This window comes from Tenrec ecaudatus, chromosome 13 (assembly GCF_050624435.1).
Source record: "Tenrec ecaudatus isolate mTenEca1 chromosome 13, mTenEca1.hap1, whole genome shotgun sequence".
Lineage (NCBI taxonomy): Eukaryota > Metazoa > Chordata > Mammalia > Afrosoricida > Tenrecidae > Tenrec > Tenrec ecaudatus.
Genome location: NC_134542.1, coordinates 42,909,421 through 42,932,009, shown reverse-complemented (window position 1 = coordinate 42,932,009; position 22,589 = coordinate 42,909,421). Strand labels below are relative to the sequence as shown.

The following is a 22,589-nucleotide window of genomic DNA, read 5'->3' as shown; positions in this document are numbered from 1 at the left end:
CACGCCGATGTAGGCTTGTAGTGACCCGAGTCAAATACAGTAGATTTGCTCCTCTGGAGTCCAGGGATGCAACACTGATGGGAGCAGGTGGCCTCATCTTTCCCCCGAGGAGCAGCTGGTGGGTTTGAACTGCACACTTGTGGTTAACAGCTCGATGTGTAAGCAACTATACCGCCCGGGCTCCTTCTGCATAACAATCGTTAAATCTCAACGTGTCTAGTTAGTTATGTGATTTTATTTAAACTTAGATCTGCTACATGTCTCTTACTTAAGCATTTTGTCTAGACTCAATGAGGCAAATTTATAATTAATTGCTATATGAAAGCACAAATAAGATTCTCACTATTGATCATGTTCAGCAACTGCTTACCAAAAATTAACTTCACAAGCAATTGCCAGAAATGGGAAATAATCTTTTGACCAAATGTCAGTCAGCCAGAGAGGTAAAGTAATAGAGCCAGAGTCACCAAATGCAATAATTGCCATCAATCACTATCGCCCAAATAGAGGAGAACCCATTTCAAATTCTATGTGGAGGCCATTCCCATTGTCAGGAGGGGCCAGTTCCCGAAGGACATCATGCTTTGTAAAGCAGATTCAGTCATAAAGAGAAAGGCTTCCCACGAGCGAGTGTGGTGCAGTGGGTATAACAGTGAGCTCAAGTCCAGCATGACTGTGCAGAGGGGGGACTGGGCACCAGTTACTGTTGCTGTGCCAGGGGCTGCTGTGAGCCAGAGAGCAGACCCATGGCACCTGGTCACAGTAACAAGCTCTGCAGAGTCTTCACCAAACCGATTAGACCAATATCATCAACTATGCAAACTGTATGTTCTAGTCAGTACTGGCTAGTGTCTCTACAAGTGTTAAACCAGATGTTTAAAATTTGTTACGATCTTGCTAACACAACTTTTGTCAAGAAAACAAATTTGCTTCCTTAAGGGGATTCAGTTTTGATGGCATTATTCATTAATCATAAACAATCAGCACTCAGTCAGGGCTATTGAGATGATTCTGACTCGTAGTGAGCCTACTGAGCAGAGCAGAACTGTCCCCAGGGGGTTCTGAGACTGTAAATCTTGACTTGTCTTTCTCCCGAGGAACGGCTGGTGGTTTCAAACTGCTAACCTTGCGGTTAGCAGCACAATGCACCACCCATCTCCCCCCTCCAAACTCCAAGTTCACTGCTGTTGGCTCATGGTGAATGGATACCCCACTAGGAGCATACTTATAATGGGACATCAGTAAAAATTCAAGACTAAGTGTCTGGACTCTCACATATCAGGGAGCTTAGTTTAGTCAGCGCTTTTGCATTTATAAATGTTATCTAGACCCATGTCTTTCTTGAATGAAAAAATAATCATAGCTAGTTGCTGTCAAGTCAAAGTCAACCCTAACTCATATGGACCCCAGATGCGAGAGTAGATCTGTACCCCGGCATGCTCTCAGCCGCAGTCGTTACCGGAGTGGGGTGCTGGGCCTTTCTTCCACAGAGCCCCTGGGTTCCCTTGATGCTGACTTTCAATTCGCAGGTAGGTGGGTGCTTAATGGTTGCACCACTAGGGCACCTTACCAAATGATCAAACAAATATAATGCCGTAGACAGCTACCAGTTCCAATTTTTAGTTGCACTGTGCTATATATATTAGATATTGAACGAAATATTCTTTAAAAACAACAAAAGAAACCTTCTGTTAACACAGACTCTCATTGGAAACTCAAAAGTCACCCAATTGCACACACCATCTTGCTAAAATGAGTAATAAAAACATGTTTATAACTGAAATCTTGTTAATGGGGTTATTTTCATCCAAGATCAGAGACTGGATAAGTCCTTAGGCGAGGCTTTTCTAGTGCTTTAAAACTCTCCGCGCGGTACCTGGTATCTTATTATTAGTGGTATAATTAAATATAGATGGTTAGACTTCGACCCTAGCAATGTCTTTATCTAGTGGTTTTCAATGTCGTCAAGCTACAGACCTGACATCACAGCTCATGGTACCTACCATTTTGTTTTTCAGTAAAAATTTCCAAACAAGAAGATAAAGCACTCTCCCCGGCAGATCTGTCTACTCTCCCTGCCCGAGGGCTCCAAGGTGAAAACCACTGGCCACCTTTGGCTCGATCATTCTTGTCACAACTCAAATTGTGCTTTAGGTCCATCTTCCCGTGGTTGTCAGCTTCACTGATTTTGAGGCTCTTGATGTCTTCTTTAGCAACAAGTGCCCTTAAGCCTGCTACCCTCCCTTGTGAGGCTGTTGTAGACTCACACGCCATTTAAATTCTGTCTCATTAAAGACATAATGATCACATGATGAAAATGTCTTAAGAATTATTCTTCCTCAACTTCAACAATCTCCTACCTCTCTCTCCTCGTGAAAGATAGTCGAGAAAATGCTGGCTAATCATAAGCCTTGAGATTCGAGTTTCCAAAATGTTGTTACAAATTTTTTTAAAGGATGCCATTTTTAAAATAGAGGGCAAAAAGTCACAGGCTGACAACAGGAATGTGGCATAGTATGCACGGATACACTGACATGACCAGCAAAGGAAAAGACTTCCTGGAAAGAGGTGACATACCCACTGGAACCATGTCCTGGTACTGTGGCCTACTGACTGTGTTGAACGTACTAGATGGCCTGGGAAGAACGGGTGGTCCTGCGTGCCGGGAGTCTTCTCCTACCTGCAAATACAAGCATCAGTTACGCTCGGAAGGCCCTGTATCTGCACCTCCGACCAAGTTGTTGCAAATACTTAACAATGAACATGGCAAGCACGAACCTAGCGGGACAGAACCCACGTGTGGAGCAGAATAAAGGTCTCTGGACAGCAGTGCTTTAGTTGTTGAGCTCGGAGGAGGGGCCCGGGGAGCGTCATCGACACGGCAGGGGCCAGGGTAGTGACTATTTATCAAGTGGCGCAGAAGTAGTTCTATATGTTTGCAATTACTGGGATTGTAACAGCTATCAGCTATCGAGCAGACCTGTTCATCAGGAATAACTTCTGCATGGGCAGAATACAAATCTGCAATAACATAATCAAAGGGGAGGCCTGGGGCCGTGGGCAGTGCTTGGGCAGGCCCGGGAATCCCCAGCCTCCGCAGAGGATGTGTGGAAGGACAGCAGTCTCCGTGTGGGTTTCTTGGTTAGGGCTCAGCAGCATTTATGGGTGCTCTTAGAGCACGCATGACAAGCGCACTCGCTGGTTTGACCCTCCCACGCCAGCGAGCTAATAGCAGCTGGTGGAGGAGTTAAATACGTAAACCTGAGTTATTTATTTATTGCATCTATTGTAGATTTAGATCCTCATACATACAGAGATAACCAAATTTATCCCTGATATTCTTATTAGAAAAAAATCTAACATTGTTTTTGCTTCTGTTTTGGTTTTTCTTTCCTGCACATTACAGAAATCTCTTAAGACAAGAGTAAAAGAGTGGTGTAAACCAATCAGTCGTGGAAGAGAACCAAAGTCAAAATAACATGCTAAAAACATAAGAACAACATACAAAATGGGGTTTCTCCTCCTGCTCACTGGATCCTTCACCGCCTCTGCATCGCAACTCTTCACTTAGGATTTGTCTACAGGTCCTAAAACTGGAAATAGTCTCACCCTATACCATTGTGTGTCCTTCCAAAGGTGCTCACTCATTCTCCAAAGCATGGCTCCAACAGTAGCTCCTCGGAGAACTCTTTCCTTTCCTTCGAGCTGGAGTTGAACGTGACATTCAACAAGCTCCTACGGGGCTTGGTGTGTATTGCTAAAGCCACGGCTGTTACAAACGTTCTTCATTACATTTTTATTCACATGTATTATGGGTACTTCCATATTCTCTACTTATTTTGATCTCTCACACCAACCACGAGGTGTTTACCTTGTCCTCAAAAAGCCTCAAAACTCACTGCCATCAAATCAATCCCGAGTCATAGAGACCCTATAGGAAAGAGTCGAAATGCCTCTGGTTTTCCGAAGTTGTAAGTCTTTGTGAAGTGGGAAGCTTCATCAGTCTTGAATGGAGGGGCTGGTGGATTTGAACTGTTGGTCTTGAGACCTTACAGTCCAACTCATAACCCACGATGCCACCAGAAGCTCCTGACTTTTCACATCACAGGTACTGGGTAAATATTAATTTGTTGGAGAGAAGCGACACCCTAACGTCTACTAATTGGAGTACTTCCTGGAAAGACTTCTGCTTGTAAGAGGGAGTGCTCTCACTCTTCTCCCGAGATACCGGCTTGCAGTAATGATGCCGATCACTCTCTGGGAGGTTCAAATTTTAGTTACTCCTCTGTCGGTCAGAGGACTTACCAGTTCAACCCACCAATACATATCTTTCTGGCAGGGTGCTGCCGTGTATCATCATTTCCTAGAACATTTGAAGAGCTTCTCCTTCGAGCTCACTTCTTCAGATCAGACCATCAGACCGTGGGCACCCGGATAAGTCTGGGTGGCAAGGTCATGTGTGCATGATTTCAACAGCTGGGTCCCAGAGCGCACTCCCCTTGAGGGCTAACAGTGCTGCAGCTGGTGGCTGAATCTTTATGGGGCGCTCCCGGTTCCACTGAGCTGGCGGCTGAATCTTTATGGGGCTCTCCCGGTTCCACTGAGCTGGCGGCTGAATCTTTATGGGGCGCTCCAGGTTCCACTGAGCTGTTTCCATTAATGCGTGTGAGGAGATTTCCTCATTCAGATTTCAATGTTTATCTTAGGGTCCCTCTCCCACAGCCATGACATTGAAAATAATTCACGCTTGAGGTGGAGGGGTTGAAAGAAAATTTAAGTACAGCTATAAATCTCACTCATGTCTTTCCCAGATACAATATTCCTGACTAGCCCTTACATCTTTATATTGTGAAGTCAAGATAAGCAAGTGGCCAAAGTGCAGTGGCATGAGATAAAGCCCCCGGGCACTAATTATGCTCCCAGCACACAGCAGGTGCAAAGGTGAGAGGTCTGTTCTACTTGGCAGATGAATGCTACTGCATCATCCCAGCCAGAACTCATCGTTTACCTGGACAGCAAGGTAGAGATTTATTAGCTGCTCATAAAACATACATAGTTTGCATACCTCATCCTGCAATATATGTCTATATCATTTTTATAGGAGCTTCTCAGGCATACCTTCTATGACTGTCCTTAGCAACCAGCAAACACACAAGGCTCATCGGAGCACATTTCTCCTCGTGAGGGGAAACTCCCAGAGCGGAGTTCTGATGAATCCACTCAGTTATCGTCGGAGTCCTAATATTTTCCTTATCACACAGCACCAACATATCTGTCTTCCTCTCCAAGGCCGAACCCAGGATGCGCAGACACTGCAAAAGCATGCCCGGGAGGAACTCTAATCCTATTTATCTAAGGGGATTTTTAATTAGAATGTACATCAAATGATGATATACACATAATGTGTAAGCCCACATTAAGGAACGGGGTGGGGTCGGAGAGAGTGACCTAAAACATTCCTTTAGACCAGGCATCCTCAAACATGGCCCGCGGGCGGGCCCGCAGAGGGTATTTAACCGGTCCGCTGGGTGTTTTTGCCCCATTTGTTTTTTTACTTCAAAATGAAAATATGTGTGCATAGGAATTTATTCATAGTTTTTTTTAAAACTATAGTCCGGCCCTCCAACGGGTCTGAGGGACAGGGAACTGGCCCACTGTTTAAAAAGCTTGAGGTCCCCTGCTTTAGGCTCTTAAAGGAAAGCGTGAACTAGGAAGGAGTTTTGTTGTTGTTGTCCTTAGAATAGAGATATATCACAGAGCCCTCTTGTGGTTACCACGGGATACTGCAAACTGGCAAAGGGAAGCACAGTAGAGTTTTTTCTTTTAATCCACGCCTGCAGAGTTAAGACTCATAGCCACCCGATACAGAGCTTCTGAGACTGTAGAGCTTGATGGAGGCAGAAAGCCTCGTCTTTCTCCTGCTAGGCAACTGGTAGGTTTGAACCCCCAACCTCGCAGTCAGCAAGAACTTACAGCAGAACCAGGGCTGGTTAGTAGAATTTTAGAGTTAATTCAGTCTATTTTCTCCTTGTGTTTAGAGCATGTAAATTAACTCTCTTATCCTAGTTTTAAAGAAAATGAGTAAGGATTCTACAACCCCATGATCCTGCCAAAAGATTTTTAATTAATTCAGCAACAACACTTGGAAAACTCTGTCATATGGTTAATTTTAACCCACCGAAAGCTGTACTCATTTCTTCCTACGAAGCTGACTTTGGCTTAGCCGCATCCTCTCTTCAACACAATCTACATGACATTATGATTTCTCTCACCTTCCTCTGAGTTAAGAGAAATCCCTACTATCTTCAATCGTTCTCCCAGGTCCTATTTTTAAATCTGTAATTAAGGTTGTACCTAATTCCAGAAACAGCTTGTTAACATTTCAAAGCTTTTTTTTTTTCAGCCTTCCAGTGCTATTCGCTCGATCCAAATGGGGAAAATCAAAACAATCAAACAAGCCAAGCACCAACAAAAAAGCCAATCCAACCCCACAAGCCATCGTATCAACACAGCTTCTGTAAGCCCACAGGACAGCCCTGAAGACCTGAGACTCACCTCGCCCGCACTGTGGCTTCGTTGCCTGGTCAAGTGCTGCCGATGAACCAGCGCGCTGGTGGGTCTACTGCTCTGCAGGGGGAGCCGAGGGTCGATGAAGGTGGTGGCACGGGAATTGTGGTCGACAAAAAATGCCTAGGGAACAGTCCACTTGGTCAGTACTCACCACCCACATTGGTAATTATGTCTTAGTGACCTATACCATCACACATGCAAGAGAAACAAAGCACAACGAAATCTTTGGAGCAATCATCAGCTTAACTTTCTCATAATTTAAAATACCTGGGCATTTCTGCTTACCTTCTTAGAACAGACAGGAATGCCCTACTAGGACTGGCTCCATTACGGAAGAGAGAGCGCGGCTCCTGGCTACAGGAAATACTCTAAGAGGTCGCCATCAAAGAAAAGCTCTGTCAAGGAAGTCCTTAGCATGGATCCTTTGGCTCCTCTTCACTGAGGCTCTTTTGTTGGTTATGTGTTGGGTTGCTAACCGCAAGGTCAGCAATTTGAAACAGCCAACAGCTGTGCAGGAGAAAGACAGGGCTTTTTACCTGCCCCACCCCCCCCTACAGTTACCAAAACCAAACTCACTGCCATCGAGTCAATTCCCAGTCACAGCGGCACTACAGGGCAGGGTAGAACTGCTCTTGAGGGACTGTCACTCTTAGAGATTAGAAAGTCCTATCTGTCTACCGTGGAGCTGCCTGGTGGAACTGGGACCTTATATGGTTAGCAGCCCTACACGGAACCATGACGCCTCCAAGGCTCCTTCCATGACGAGCTACCGTCTGAGAAACTCACAGGGGCAGGTCTGTTCTGTCTTACAGGGACACTCCGAGTCAGCATCGGCTCAATAGCAGTGATTTCTACCTCTGGTCATGGCTAACTTCTTGTCCCCTGAAACATCCAAGACCACTGACTTCCTCTCTTGTAACACTTTCGAATCCACTGCCATCCACTCGGTTCCAAGCCACAGGGGCTCAGGATAGGGTAAGATGGAGCAGAGCTGTCCTTCGGGGTAGAAGAAAGGGTCCATCCTTACCGGAGCGGTCAACCTCATCTTTCTCGTGTGCTAATTGTCCTAACTCCCCATTTTCCCACCAGGCTATCACCTTCCAGACGGAATGCCATTATGTCAGACCTTTAAAAAATATAAACACTAGTACCTTCCCGGTTGTTGGCACATCTCTGTCACCTCCATTAACTGAGCTGGCACCTCCCTCTAAGAAAGGAGTCGGGGTGATAACGTGCCATCTGAATGCTCAGTGGTTAGAACTCTGCGGCTGCTCCTTGGGAGACAGATATAGCTGTCTGCCTCTGTAAAGATTTACAGCCTTGGGAACCCAGAGGGCACTTCTACGCTGCCCGACAGGGTTGCGATGAGATGCAACTCAGTCTGGGTTTGAGTATAGGAAGACTCTTTCTAAATACCTTGATTACATGACTATGCCAATCCAAAATCTCTAATGGCTACCCAATAGCTATAGAGAAAAGATTCCAAATTCTTTGGCCAGTTTTTCAAGACCTTAAAAAAAAACACTTCTTACCTGCCTTTCTAATTTAGTCATCTACCACACCTCTATACAAACTTAATCACTTTCACCAATTCACTTAAGTTCTCTGAGCAGCAGATAGCTAGCCAAGGCCCATTGCTGTCAATTTCAGTAGGTGTAAAACCATGTCTCTCGTATTTATTGCAGAATCCTAGTGACACGAAATCATGAATGCTCACAAACTATTTACCTTGGTGTTCCAGATAAGATTGAATGCAATACACAAAAATATTTTTCATTTGTTTAACCATAAAGCCCTACGTAAGCACTGTCAATCATTATCAATGGGGGTCAAATGGTCTAAGTGTTTACAATCAAATTCAAGCAAGGTAAAATGAAATTCATCATCTCCACTAGCTTGAGAAATATTAGAAGATGTGAGTTTTTCCAGATCAGATAGAAGGGCCTATTTAATTGGGTCATCAAAGATAAAGGAGGCATTAGGAAATCCAAAAGAATCATTGCCTATCTACATCCAGGTGTCAGGGCGCATGATAGATGCCAAATAACCTAAGCAAAAATGAACGGATGTTTGAAACGGAAAGAACTCAGTTAACAATGTACCTTAGAGACTAGGAATGATTATATTTGGCAAATCCCAGGGGAGGAAAGCATTTATCTCTGTTAAAAAACCACCTTCCCATTGTGAGGCATAATTTGTAGGTATCTTAAAAACTGGAGAAATGGCATAGATGTATATAGATATATGTGTATAATATATATATATTCCCTTGCTGGGCACACACACACACACACACACACACACACACATATATATATATATATGTAAGTATACATATAGTATGTGTTATGTATGTGTGTGCATGTATATTTATATTAAACTCTGGTGGCACTGTCAGGTAAGCATTGGACTCTTAAGCACAAGGTTGATGGTTCAAACTCACAGGCAGCTCTGCAAGAGAAAGTTGATACTATCTGCTTCTGTAAAGATTTTCAGTCTAGGAAACCCAGCATGCCTTGAGGCAGTAGATTCCCCCCCCCCCCCACCCCACTAAGACCAAACAACAGATGTACTAGGAAAAAACAGAGAAATGGGTGGAAAAATAATCCTTCCCTTCCCCCTCTCTCAACATCTGACTGGCAGCGTATGTAGAGATGGTCTTGTCAGCCTCAAATCTCCAGGTCCTGCTCTGTTTCCCTAACCTATCAGGTGAAATACATTGCACATCTTGTAAAATGGACACTACATCCCATGCAGACTGGGGTTGACAGCCTCTGGTCCCAAATGTCACACACATACTCAATCTGATACGTGCTTCAAAGACATATGGGTGGACGTCTTTTCTGCCACCAGGGCGTTTTTGCACTACTGCTGTAAAATATAATAAAACAGGCAGTAATTGTTTTTATAAATAGGCATGGTTGACTCCTGCTTTGAAATCATACACATTACGGATTATAATCAACCTCATCTCCTCTTTAGGTAAATTAAGATTAACAAGCTTTTATTACTAAAACAATAACGTTAGCCTTGTTGTCCTGAACAACCAAATATACAAAGAGTATTTAAATAGAATCGCATATTTACTCTACCTAATTTCTTGGGAATGTTTTGAAGGGAGGGTGGTAATATAGAGACAACAATAATGCATTTCTAATTATAAGGACAAATGGGTGTGTATATCTAGGTCAACTGTGATTTACATGGAGTGTCATCGTATAATCAGATGCTAAAAGGCTTGTACAAAAGCCATCTGGGAAAGAATTATGTTCTAACTTCCTTGAAGGTAGGGGCTGGTTCTTACTAACAAACTTTTAAGACAATGACTTGCAGAAAAAGGTGGTAAAGAAATAAAGAATTAAGAAAAATCTTAATATGTAGTCTCCTGGCAAAAATACAAAGGGACAACTCACAGTTAAATAAGCAACTATTAAAATCCATACTTTAAAATATAAACACAGAAATATTTCAATATTAAATAATAATAATAATAAATGAAATCTCTCACTGTGTATGTGTGCTTGTTCAAAGAGACTGGAGAGCTAAAAACTGTAAAGCCAAAAATAGGAATAGAAGGCTTATTAAAACCCTTTTGTAGCTATGAATAAACCACCTCTATAAAGCTGTGGCAACGAGAGACAGACTAAAGATAGTGAGCTCAGACTGACAACCTAAATGCCCGCCAGCGGGAGGACGGGCAAACCAACTTGGGTGCATACAATACTGCGCAACCCGAAGGAAGCAGATGAAACTGTGGGACTCCTCATGACGGTGGGTCTGGAGGGTGGGATGCTGCGTGAAGGGGGCCCATCGCAAAAGGGCAGACTTGATATGAGGCCAGTGACAGAAAAAAACCAAGATGACGACTTTCATGCCAAAAGAACCCGACTTTGATGGTTACCAGGAGTGGGCGGGACACGGAGGGAAGGATGAGCAATTGGTGAGAAGTCAGCTCGGAGTTCACCTGGGTGAACACAAAGACAATGCCCTAAGGAAAGGGAGGAGAGGAGAAGGGGGCAGATCAGCTGCATACGTCACTGAACACAAAACTGATGGTCTGCAACGTAACCCCCACCTAGTTAACAAAAAGTTGGTTTCTACAAACTTTTTTTTTTTTTATGTAGTGGATGTTTTCAAAGGCAATTAGTCATAGCTGAGGAGAAATTTGGGGAACTAGAGACAGATTTGTGATCAGGAAAAGAAATGAAAAGGATTTGGGATCAGGGAAAAAGACAAGCCTGGTTTGGAACTCTAGCAATGGAACCTGTAAACAACTTGGTAACCCTCAGGGCCTTTTCTGTTAAACGGAAATGATCACACACTAACGGATGGTTAAACGAAAGGACAAAAGTGCACAACACAGAAGCTGTGGCCGTCTAACGCACTGTATTACTAACACGACCATTCTCCTTTCTGAGACATTTTCCTAAGGAACGGTCTATACACAATTGTCAGCGAGATGTCAAGGGTCCTGGAAGGACTCTCCTGACAAGGGCGGGCCCTTCCCCCAGCATCCCCTCCCAACCGTGTAGGCACCCGAACTTGGCACACCTCAACTGTTTGTCTGATCAAAAACTAAACTCTCATACATTAAACCATGCCGATCAAGGATGGCAGCCTTCAGTATGGATGGCAACTCAATGTAAAGAAGACCCAAATCCTCACCACTGGACCACTAGGAAGCATCATGATACATGAAGAAAAGGTTGAAGTTGCCGAGGATTTTGTCTTGCTTGGATCCAGTCAGTGCTCATGGAAGCAGCAGTCAGAGCTCGAGTGACGCACAGCATGGAGGAGATCTGCTGTACAGGCCTCTTGAGAACGTTGACAGGCAGGGAGGTTGCTTTGAGGACGAAGGCGCACCTGGCACTTCCCACGGCCTCAGATGCAAGTGTAAGCTGGACACGGAATAAGGCAGAGCAAAGAGGGATCCGTGCGTTTCCGTTCTGGTGCCGGCGACGGACACAGAAAGCACGATGGCCTTGCCAACAGAACACACACGGCTGTCTTGGGCGAAGGGCGGCCAGAGTGCTCCATCGAGGCAGAGGCGGCGAGACTTAGGCTTACACACTTTGTACATGTTGTCAGGAGAGGCCGGTCCTGGAGAAGGACGCCACGGTTGGGAAAACAGAGGGGTGGTCAAAAAGAAGACCCTCGGCGAGATGGGCTGACACAAGGTCCACAGTCAAGCATAGGCACGACCGTGAGGAGGGCACAGGGCAGGGCCGGGTTTCCTTTTGTTGTGCACAGGGCCACTATGGGTCGGAACCACCTGGGAGGCACCTAGCAACAACATAGGAAGCCTGGTTTGGGTCCTTCCTGGTTCTGACTGATGTGCAAGTTTCCAGGTAGTAGAGTGCAACATTGTTTCCTCTCAAGTTCAAAGCAATGAAAGACTTAAGCCAGGAGCCACGGTGATAAATAAGGATTTTTGTGATATGGTATATTACGAGATTGTTATTGTGCACCTTTTAATACAATTGGACCAATGTTCTGTTTCTCAATGTAACGTCTAGTTGGGTTGTGAACCCATCCATCCATCCATCCGTCTGTCTGACTCTGATGTGCAATGAGCAGGCAGTCGTAAGAACCTCTGTCTCCTCCCTCTTCTTTTCTCACCTACTGTCTTCCTCTTTCGACTCACCCGGCACCTCAAGCAGTGCTTGATTTGAGAAAAGCATTTATGGGCTTGCTGAAGCAGGCTGATGATGTCAGTCTCTCGCAGAGCGCCCCCCATCCCCCCGAGTCGCCCCTGAAGCGGCTGCTGTGACTCTAGAGAGCACGCTGGCTGCCGCTGCACCGGGATCCTCCCCAGCCTGCTGGAAGCGCGGTTGAGGGTGGGAACAGGTACAATTTGTCGATCACAGGGGTCCCGTGTCAAAGTCAAACGGAGCACGTGCTTTCAAAATCTGCCAAGCAGTTGGGGAGAGGACGAACGAAGGAACCCCATCGGTGCAGGGCTAAAGCACTTGGCTGCGGACTGAAAGGCGGGGGTTTGAACCCACCAGCGACTCCACCCCAGAAAAATGTGACAAGATGCTGCAGGACTGTAGGAATCCGATAGGCAATTCTCCTCTATCTCCAGTGTCACCACGAGTCAGCATTGACTCAATGGCAACCGTTTGGTTTCTGTTGCGAGCACTCCCCATAGGCAGTATGGTGTGGCAATTCCGCGGCAGGTGTTTGGCTCTGCTCTGGGCCTCCCGTCTGGCCTCAGTCAGGTTTCCACGGTGCTTTGCTGTCACTCAGATCGCAGCGGAGTTGGGAAAGGCAGAGAAAGCACAGAAAATACACAGCGCGAGTCCGAGACTCGCCACTCCTCACTGTGATACACGTTACTACGCGAGGCCGGATGGCAGAGCACTTTCCCACAGGCTCTCCTGAGGAAAGTAAGCCAGCCAGGAAGCTGATTGAGGGCTTGTTGTTGTTTTATCTGGGTCACTCTGTCAGTCATGACTCCCGAATAGCCTGTGCGTCTGTATGAAAGCATCCAACATGTATTTGTAAACACTGTCTGGATAAACAACACGGTGAGGATGCAGATGACAAAAGAGGGGGACTAAAAGCAATTCTATCAAAAAACAAGCCCTTTTTCTTAGCAAATTATGAACAACACCAACTCCCTACTCTCCAGTCTCACGAAGGAACTTCACTCAGGCTTCACAGCACGGAGGACTAACAGGACGGTCCGATGTGAACGGAATGCAGATACACAGCCTCCAATCTCACTGCTTTGGGACACAGCCCCAGGCAGGAAATACGGGCCTTCTGGAGCCAAGTGGTATTTTGGTTCAGGCCAAACCAAATATAGGTCTTACTTTACCCAACCCATGCTTTTAAAAAAGTTTTACAAAGTTTCTATTATTTTAAGGAGAGAAAATGCCATCGATATTTGTAAAGAAACACCAACCTCAGGCGCAACAAGCCTGAGTTCCAGAAGTCTGAAACTCTGTCCAGTTGATGGTTTGCCAAACCAGGAATTCATATTAAAAGAACATGCAGCCGCAACCACGCAGAGAATCCTCGTAACCAAGTCTACAGAGCGAGAGCGCACCAGCGCGATCTTTCTTTGTCTGAAGAACCACGGGAAGGGTGAAAGAGCAAATGTCCAGGTCTCACAGAGGTACTGGATATTGTTATCTGTTCTAAATTTCTGGTTTCTCAGTCCCTAAAGTCTTGGAAATGCTAAAAAAAACTTCGTTATAATCTCATTTTTGTAAAGATGATTTTTAATCACACATCCTCTGCTCCCTAAAACAGAAATCGCTTCGTAGTCCTGGTCACCTCCCCAGGAGTTCCCAAATGGTAAGAAATAAACATGCTATTATTTTCTCCATACTATGACCCAGACAGAATTCTTTGTCACCAACAGTAGAGTTAAAATGATCTTAGGCCATCACTGGTTATAAGTGAAAAATAGAAGAAATTGGGAGCTGATATCAGGGGCTTACGTAGGAAGAGAATGCTTTGAAAATGATGGCGGCATATGTGCAAGTGTGCCTGACACAATGGATGAATGTATGGATTGTGATAAGAGATGTAAGAGCCCCAATAAAAGTATTAACAAAAATATGTGAAAAAATAGTCACTTCGATATCTTGCACCACTTAGTTCACATGAAACGTTTAGTAGCCCCACACCATTAGTTACAAAATGGTTAAGAAGATATTTCTATGATCATAGATCACAAATTGCTAGGAGAGAAACAACGTTCTGTGGTAACTGGGCTGGAGGTCTAGAGCCAGCTAGTAAGACTGCCTCTAAGAACAACACCCCCGAACTGATGACAAGGATCTACAAGTGACCTCCTCCCTGGGGGACGCACAACAGAAAAGTGGGTGAAGAGAGACGTCGGACAAGGCCAGATATGACAAAATAATAATTTATAAATTATCAAGGGTTCATGAGGGAGGGGGGAGTAGGGAGGGAGGGGAAAAAAATGAGGACCTGATGCCAGGGCCTTAAGTGGAGAGAAAATGTTTTGAGAATGATGAGGACAATGAATGTCCAAATGTGCTTTACACAATTGATGTATGTATGGATTATGATAAGAGTTGTATAAGCCCCTAATAAAACAATTTTTAAAAAAGAACAACACAGCTAAGGGACCTCTAGTTCATGTGCTGAGCGCCGTGGTATTTTCGGTGTTTACAAATGTAATGGGAGAACTAGTAATATGCTTACATCAGCTCATAAAAGTTGATTGTGAAATTTTCTAGGATTTCTGTGAGCTAGTGGGTGTGATGAGGACGACTTGAAATCAACCACGGTAGGAGAACTTACACAATGGAAATTAACAAATAGAAGTCAGTCCTATTGGTTATTAAATATTTACCACCATTGAAAGTAGAAGATTCCAAATGAAAACTTTTTGAGTAAAGTAGAAGGGCATGACTCTAAACTTTAAATATAGTATATTAATAATTACTAATATTACTAACACTAATGACAATATTAATACCACTTTCAATGAATAAAAATATGAATACACTCACTCCTCACTTAGAAACTACCTTGTTACCTGGCATTTCACATTTATGACAACAGTGAAAACTCGCCTCTCCAACTATTTCACACATTGTTGGCATATACTTGGTTGTGCTGAACCCCAACATGTGAGGTCGAGAGTGCTAGCTAAGGTTATGTATCGACTTGTTTGGGCCAAAATTCTCAGGGGGGGTAGACATGTTGATAAGTGAAGAGTAGGTGTGCTACAATGTATGCCTATTTATATGTGTTTAATATTTATACCCCCCAAGGCAAATCAGAAGAACAACTTTAAAAAGACGAGATCCACCTCCATCCTTGTACAATCCTCTGAGATTCCACAAATCCAGAATTTTACTCAAAATTCCACCCACAAAAAGAATCTCTGCTCTATTCACTCATTCAAAAGGTACAAGCAATCTGGGAGGGGGGTAAGTACTATATATAAATTTAAAGTTCAATTTCATCCCAGCTCCCCTAGTTTGGCGTGTAACTTGAGGTGATTAAACCAAGCAACTACGTCAAGAGGTGTTAGTTATTTGAGAGCAGTTAGAGAAAAGTTCCACATGAATGGCTGGCTAATAACACTGAAAGGAAGGTGCAGAAATTCATTTCAACCTTCAAAGACTGATGAATTTTTAAAAAATCATTTTATGGGGGGCTCGAATAACTCTTATCACAATCCACACATCAAATGAATCGGGCATGTGTGTCCATATGTTGCCTTCATTCTTTTCTAAACATTTACTTTCTATTGAGCCCTGGGTATCAGTTCTTCCTCCCCCTCTGTCCCCCCACCCTCACAACCCCCTGATGGATTGTACATTGTTATTATCTTCTCTCTCACACCGACCGACCGACCGCTGTCTCCCTGCCCCCAGGCTTTCTGTTGTTCTTCCCCCTGGAGAGGGGTATATGGTTATGTGCTGATCATTAAGATCAGTTCCCCTTTCTCCCTTCCTCTCCTCTCCCTGCCTTCCCCCTACCCTTCTGGTATCACTATTCCTACTCCTGCTCCTGGATTCTGTGTGTCGTGAGCTCCCATCCCTTTCTATGCCTGTGTACATGTGCCGGTCTAGTCTGAATTGAGAAGCAGCACTGGGGTCATGGTACTGGGGGTGAGGAAGCCTCAGGAACCAGAGGGATATAGTGTATTTCATTGATGCTTTATTGCATCCTGGTGACTCATCTCCTCCCTGTAGGCCCTCTGTGGGGAGATTGTTCCACTGTCTACAGGTGAGCATTGGATCTCTGCTCCAGCCCCCCTCGTTCTCAACAATATGTTTTTGTTTGTTATGTGTCTGCTGATGCCTATTCTTCAGTCCCTATGACTCCTCATGATGGCACTGGCAGTGGGCTTCTTCCATGCGGACTCGTTGCTTCACTGTTGAATGGCAACTTGTGCAACTTCAAGTCTTTAAGACCCCAGACCCTGTATTTTTTAATAGCTGGGCACCATCCACTTTCTTCACCCCATTTGCTTATGCACCTGTTTTGTCTTCAGTGATTGTGTCAGGAGGGTGAACATCTGAGACTGACAATTGGTTAGAACGAAGTGTTCTTGTATTAAAGGAGGTTATGAGCAGAGGCCCAAAGTCCATCTCCTACCTCAGTGAATTGCCGTATAAATATATGTACATGGGCCAATACCTCTATTTTTGTGGATTAATAGATTTACATATGTATACCATTATGTTAATATCACTATCCATTGCTTTGCTTCCTTGGTCCTTCCTCTGTTTCCTTTTACCTTCCTCGTGCCCCACTGCCACTTTCCCCTTATTTCTGCCTCTTGGTACCTCCTCTTAGCTAGTTTGCTGTTGCTCCAACACACCCCACCCCTTTGCCTTACTGGAGCAGACTGCAACAGAGAACATTTCTGGGGTCACGTCCTTGGGAAGCAATGTGCTCTGAACCCCCAAAAACGGAGTGAACCAAGAAGGGAGCAAATCAAATCAGCACCTGGAGTAAGGCAGAGCTGTGAAACTCCTAAGGAGCCCCCAGGAGGCGCTCCAGGCTGGGAGGGGCAGCTCCTGGACAGTCTAGAAGGCCAGCGAACAGACGCAGGATTTTCATATATTTCTTCTCTCTCCCTTTTAAAAAAATTATTTTTTTCTTATTTATTTACTATTACCATTTAAAAAATCAGTTTAGGTTATGTCAGAGTTGGTAGGGTAAGTCCAGGAGGTATGCCCGAGGAGAGATCAGCAGGACCAATGACCCCAGGGAGACCTGGGAGGTGAGGGCGGTGAAGGAAGGGGCGGTGAGCAAGCTGCACCATGGACAGGGGAACACCTGGGGTGTTGGAGTCAATAATGAGGTGGATTTTACTCACGGAGATTAACAGCACTTGACTCAGCAACGGGTAGCCCTCGGCCTGGTGGGGATTGAACGTGGGGTTTCCAGCATCACTGCAGTAACTTCTGCAGGCACAGCGCTGCTGCCAGGTGCCTTCCAGATGATTCTAAGCCCGTGCAACCCAGTGGGGCCGGGCATCACTGCTCCACAGGCTTTCCCGGCCGTCATCCTCCCCCAGCAGACGCCCAGGGCTTCCCCCACATTGTCGCTGCGTGTGTTAATGTGAGGACCCCTGATAGCATTCTGGCTACACGCTGGGCTGCGATCCAGGAAGTTGGCAGTTCTAAACCACCAGCTACTCCGCTCTGCTTACAGAGGTACAGTCTCAGAAACCCACCCTGTCCTCGAGGTGGCAAGGAATCAGCATCTACTTGAAGGCAGTGAGTTTGAGGTCACTCACTGTGCTGTGCTCGTCTGTCCACAATCGACTTGGTGGCCATAACTGCCCCTGGTGAGCTGACCAGAACTGGGCATGTGGGTGAAGCTACTACTCAAAGTCCCAGGCCCATGCCCACCGTCACAAACCGCAAGTTACCAAATCCACAAATCAAAAGGGTTGTGAACCTACCTGGGGGACTGAGGTATTACAACATATTAGTTTTCCAGAGAAAGGACATAACAAATTATGGGAAAGAACATATTTAAATAAATAAGTAATTATAATTTTTAATTTAAAAACATCACGACCTCTAGAGCTACTTATCAGTTCAACATTCTTAGTATTTCGATTTAAACCTAAGTAGAATCACCTGAGAGAACAGACCTACGTGAATACTTCGTGTGAACACAAAGCGAACAGGCAGTGGAGGAGGAGGTGGATAATCCATATTGAGCATATCGTATGACAGCAGAAAATGAAAATAGCACTACTGCTAAAAATTAAACTGTACGTATATTACGCAACTTAAGAACAAATCATATAGTAAGAGGGTAAATACAAAAATACTGCACCCAAGTATTTCCAAGGCTGAAAATGTTATGGGAGTAGAAAGCCTCTTCTTCCTCCTGAGGAACAGCTAGGGGTTTGAACTGCCTACTTTGTGGTTGTCTAACCCCCAGCAGCGCCCCAGAGAGTGTCTCTCAACATATCTCTCAGTGAGGGCTACACAATTCTCCTGGTGTTTCCACCTCTCTGACCCAGCCCCAAAGAATTCTGAGCAGTTTCAGCTACACCGTGTCAAAAAGCAGTTTGGGAAGCCATGGAGAACTCTGACAGTATTCCTTGTAAACATTCTTTGAGTTTTACAAACATGAAAGTCAGAAAAGGCAAGACAATGGCTACAACATGGAGAAGGTAAGGTTTCCCAGCCGCACTCAAGGGCAGTCTTGGCTGTGCTCAAAGAATGAGCAGGAGCATTGTCATAAGGAAAAAACCCTTGTCACTACTTCCCGAGATTTTCCCCCCAAAATTCAGCTTTGTATTTTCTTAAAATTTCATATTAAACTCCAGTGAGTTTCCTGTGTTCTTTGCAAAATCTATCAAGAGTAACACTTTGGGGTCTCTGTCCCCACCGCTGCCCCCCTCCAAAAGGAAAGTCACCCTCCGTGGTAGTTACATAATCTGGTGTCCACTTGAGGGTTAAGAGTGTAGGGGTGGAGTCTAGCCTGTCAGTCAGGAGATAGCCAATGCGGTCTCTGTGTGGGCATGGCCTTCTCCTGAGGTTTCTGGGAACTCCTGTAGTTCCTCTTTGGAGGCGGGAAACACTCTCTTAGCTCACTCCCTGGGAGCCATCCCTGTGGAGAAGGCACATGGAGAGAAGCTGATTGAGCCAGACCTCTGGAGCCAGAGCAGCCACATGGAGACTTCTGCTGAGCGCTGAGATGCTTACAACACCACTGGGACCACAAGACTTCTCACCCACTGGCCTGTGATCTTCCTGCACTCAGTGCCATTGCACGTGTTTCCTGAGTCCAAAGAGGACTTTATAGATTGGTATCAGACATATAGGCTAACATAGGATTGGGCTGAGATGTGTTCTCAATATTCAATTGCTCTTGTATACAAACCTCTTTCTTCTATACACACATGTGTCTCCCTGGATCTGTTTCTCTAGTCTCCCCAGACTAACACACCATAAATTAATGATCTGACCTTTCTGCCTTGAATATAACTGGCCAAGCACTTACTAGTTAAGTTTCTCCTCAGAAGCTAGTTTTGGTTGGACTGTGTTTTATTAAAAATAATACTAAGGCACTCTAACACGATTAACCCATTGGGTGCTGTGCGGCTAACCACAAGTCAGCAGTTGGAACGCAGCCCCTCCGGAAGTGAACAGCGAGGCGTTCTGCGCCCGTAACGTGTTACGTTCCAGGAAACCCAAAGGAGCACTTTTCCTCTGTCCAGAGGCCCTCAGTGAGTCAGCATGGACTTCCTGGCAGCGCGAACAGGATGGAGACGATACATCACTGGTCGGCCGCCTCCACTGGTTGCACTGACCCGTTTACACCCAGGCCTGTGGGAGATGGGGCCTTAGTGGCGATACTTTTAAACTTGCCCTCACGTTTTCCGTGTCATCTTTCTATCACCCTGTCTCCCAGCCTTAACCCTCTGCAAGGTCGCTTTATGCTCTCAGAACTGACCCACGCCTGTGGCTCCACCTTCCTAAAGCCGCGGCCCTTTCTTACAGCTCCTTTATGGTGGTGACCCCCCCCCCCCCAAATTATTTTTGTGCTGCCTAATCACTGTCATGTTGCTACTGTGATGAACCGGGAGACCTCTGTAAAGGGTCGTTCAACCCCCAAAGGGGTCTTGACCCACAGGTTGAGAACTGCTGCTCTACTACCGTCTAGCAAACCCCCCCCCAACCTGGTGTTCCCCTGCCTCTGCGCCTTTATTGTGAATGGTATTACTCCCCAACTTGTACTTTCTATCTCCACAATCTCGTTCTGATCAAGTCCCACTCATCAGCCAAGGTTCAACGCAAATATTACCTTTACTGTGGTGACAGCTTGTCAATTATACCATGTCAGGAACAAGTCATTCTGCCCTGAATTCTTCAAGACTCCATACTAGAATTATGGGACATGTTCTTTTTTTTAAATCGTTTTATTAGGGGCTCATATAACTCTTATCACAATCCATACATACATCAATTGTGTAAAGCACATTTGTACATTCTTTGCCCTCATCATTCTCAAAACATTTATTCTCCACTTAAGACCCTGGGATCAGGTCCTCATTTTTCCCCTCCCTTCTCCTCCCCCTCCCCCATGAACCCTTCATAATTTATAAATTATTATCTTGTCATATCTTTCCCTGTCCGACATCTCCCTTAACCCCCTTTTCTGTTGTACATCCCCCAGGGAGGAGGTTCCATGTAGATCTTTGTAATCGGTTCCCCCTTTCCAACCCACCCTCCCTCTACGTTCCCAGTATCACCACTCACACCACTGGTCCTGAAGGGATAATCTGCCCTGGATTCCCTGTGTTTCCAGTTCTTATCTGTACCAATGTACACCCTCTGGTATAGCCAGAATTTCAAGGGAGAATTTGGATCACAATAGGCAGGGGGAGCATTTAGGAACTAGAGGAAAGTTATATTTTTCATCGTTGTTACATTGCACCCTGACTGGCTCATCTCCTCCCTGAGACCCTTCTGCAAGGGGATCTCCAGTGGCCTACAAACGGGCTTTGGGTCCCCACTCTGCACTCCCCTCCTCATTCACTATGGTAAACTGTTTTTGTCCTGATGATGCCTGATACCTGATCCCTTTGACACCTCATGATCGCACAGGCTGGTGTGCTTTTTCCATGTGGGCTTTGTTGCTTCTGAGCTAGATGGCCACTTGTTTATCTTCAAGTCTTTAAGACCCCAGGCGCTCTATCTTTTGATAGCCGGGCACCATATGCTTTCTTCACCACCTTTGCTTATGAAGCGCAAAACGGCACATCTAATGAGGGACTGACTCTTCATGGGCTGATGCAAGAAGTGCATGTTTTAGTGCAAATATATCCACCTGATTTCAGCTCCAGTTCTAAGAAGAAAGTTACCTGCCTTGCTAAAGATATTTAAAAATCCAACTTTCACGACCATGGCTGATGCAGAATGCAACTACCACCAGAGCCAAAGAGAACAAATCATCTCTAGCGACCACAGGACGAGGTGTTTAGGGAGAAAGATAAAGAATGCTCTGAACTGAAAAACAAGAAAAACTCTGGTTCAAGGCAGAAGCAAACTTTCCAGGGCAGATGACAATGCAGTGGTCAAGGCTTCCAAAAGCGAAACTGCTGTGACGAGCCACTCTCTTGGGCCACCATGGCACAGGATGACCCTGGCATAATCCTACAGTCACACGTTCCACTGCCACTGAGTTGAAGCCAAATCACAGACCCTACAGGACAGAGTCAAACTGCCCCTGTCAGTTCCGAGACTGTAACTGTGTGGTAGTTACATAATCTGGTGTCAATTTGGGACTTGAGAAGGTTATAAGTGAAGGGGTGGAGTCTAGTCTGTCAATCGGTTAGAGCCAATAAACCCTCTCTCTGTGTGGGCATGGCCTTCCCCCTGAGAATTCTGGGAACTCCTGCATTTTCCTCCTTGGAGACATTTGTTCTCTCTCTCCTTACTCTCTTGGAGACTCTGTACTGATAAAACACAAGGCTAACTCCTTGAGGAGAAGCCACATGGACTTATCCTGATGAAGCCAGAACCATGGACCTGGAGAAGCCATGTGGAGACCCCTGCCAGCGCTGAGATGCTTACAATGCCACTGGATCTAGAAGACTTTCTACCCACTGGCCTGTGATCTTCCTGCATTCAGTATCATTGCATGTGTTTCATCAGTCTGAAGAGGACTTTATAGATTGGTATCAGACATGTGGGCTAATGTTGGACTTATGGGCTTGGACTGGACTGGGTTGGGATGCTTTCTTAATGTACAATTACCCTTTACATAAAACTCTCTCTTATACACATAGGAATGTCTATGAACTTGTTTCTCTAGTCTACCCAGACGAACACAAACTGTTTACAGGAGTCAAAACCCCACCTTTCTCCCATGGAGTGGCTACTGGTTTTGAACTCCTGACCTTGTGATTGCAGCCCCACCACTATGCCAGCAGGGCTCCTAATCCCACAGTAAGCCACTGTCTATTCCACTAGAGTAAGATTTTAGATATTAACAGCAGATCGTTATCCTTTCCATAAAATCTGAAATTAGTCAAACTTGTTACT

The 22,589-nt window shown here is 45.2% G+C and overlaps 1 protein-coding gene across 2 annotated transcripts in view; it reads right to left on the bottom strand.

The window, feature by feature from the left end:
- Nucleotides 1–22,589, bottom strand: part of HECW2 (HECT, C2 and WW domain containing E3 ubiquitin protein ligase 2) — a 431,089-nt gene that overhangs the window by 77,802 nt on the left and 330,698 nt on the right. For both annotated transcript variants that reach the window (XM_075529169.1, XM_075529170.1), the window contains 2 exons: nt 6,556–6,690; nt 2,578–2,680 (listed from right to left, as the gene is read on the bottom strand). In XM_075529169.1, coding sequence (XP_075385284.1) covers nt 2,578–2,680; nt 6,556–6,690 — 238 coding nt within the window. The remainder of the gene's footprint in view (nt 1–2,577; nt 2,681–6,555; nt 6,691–22,589) is intronic.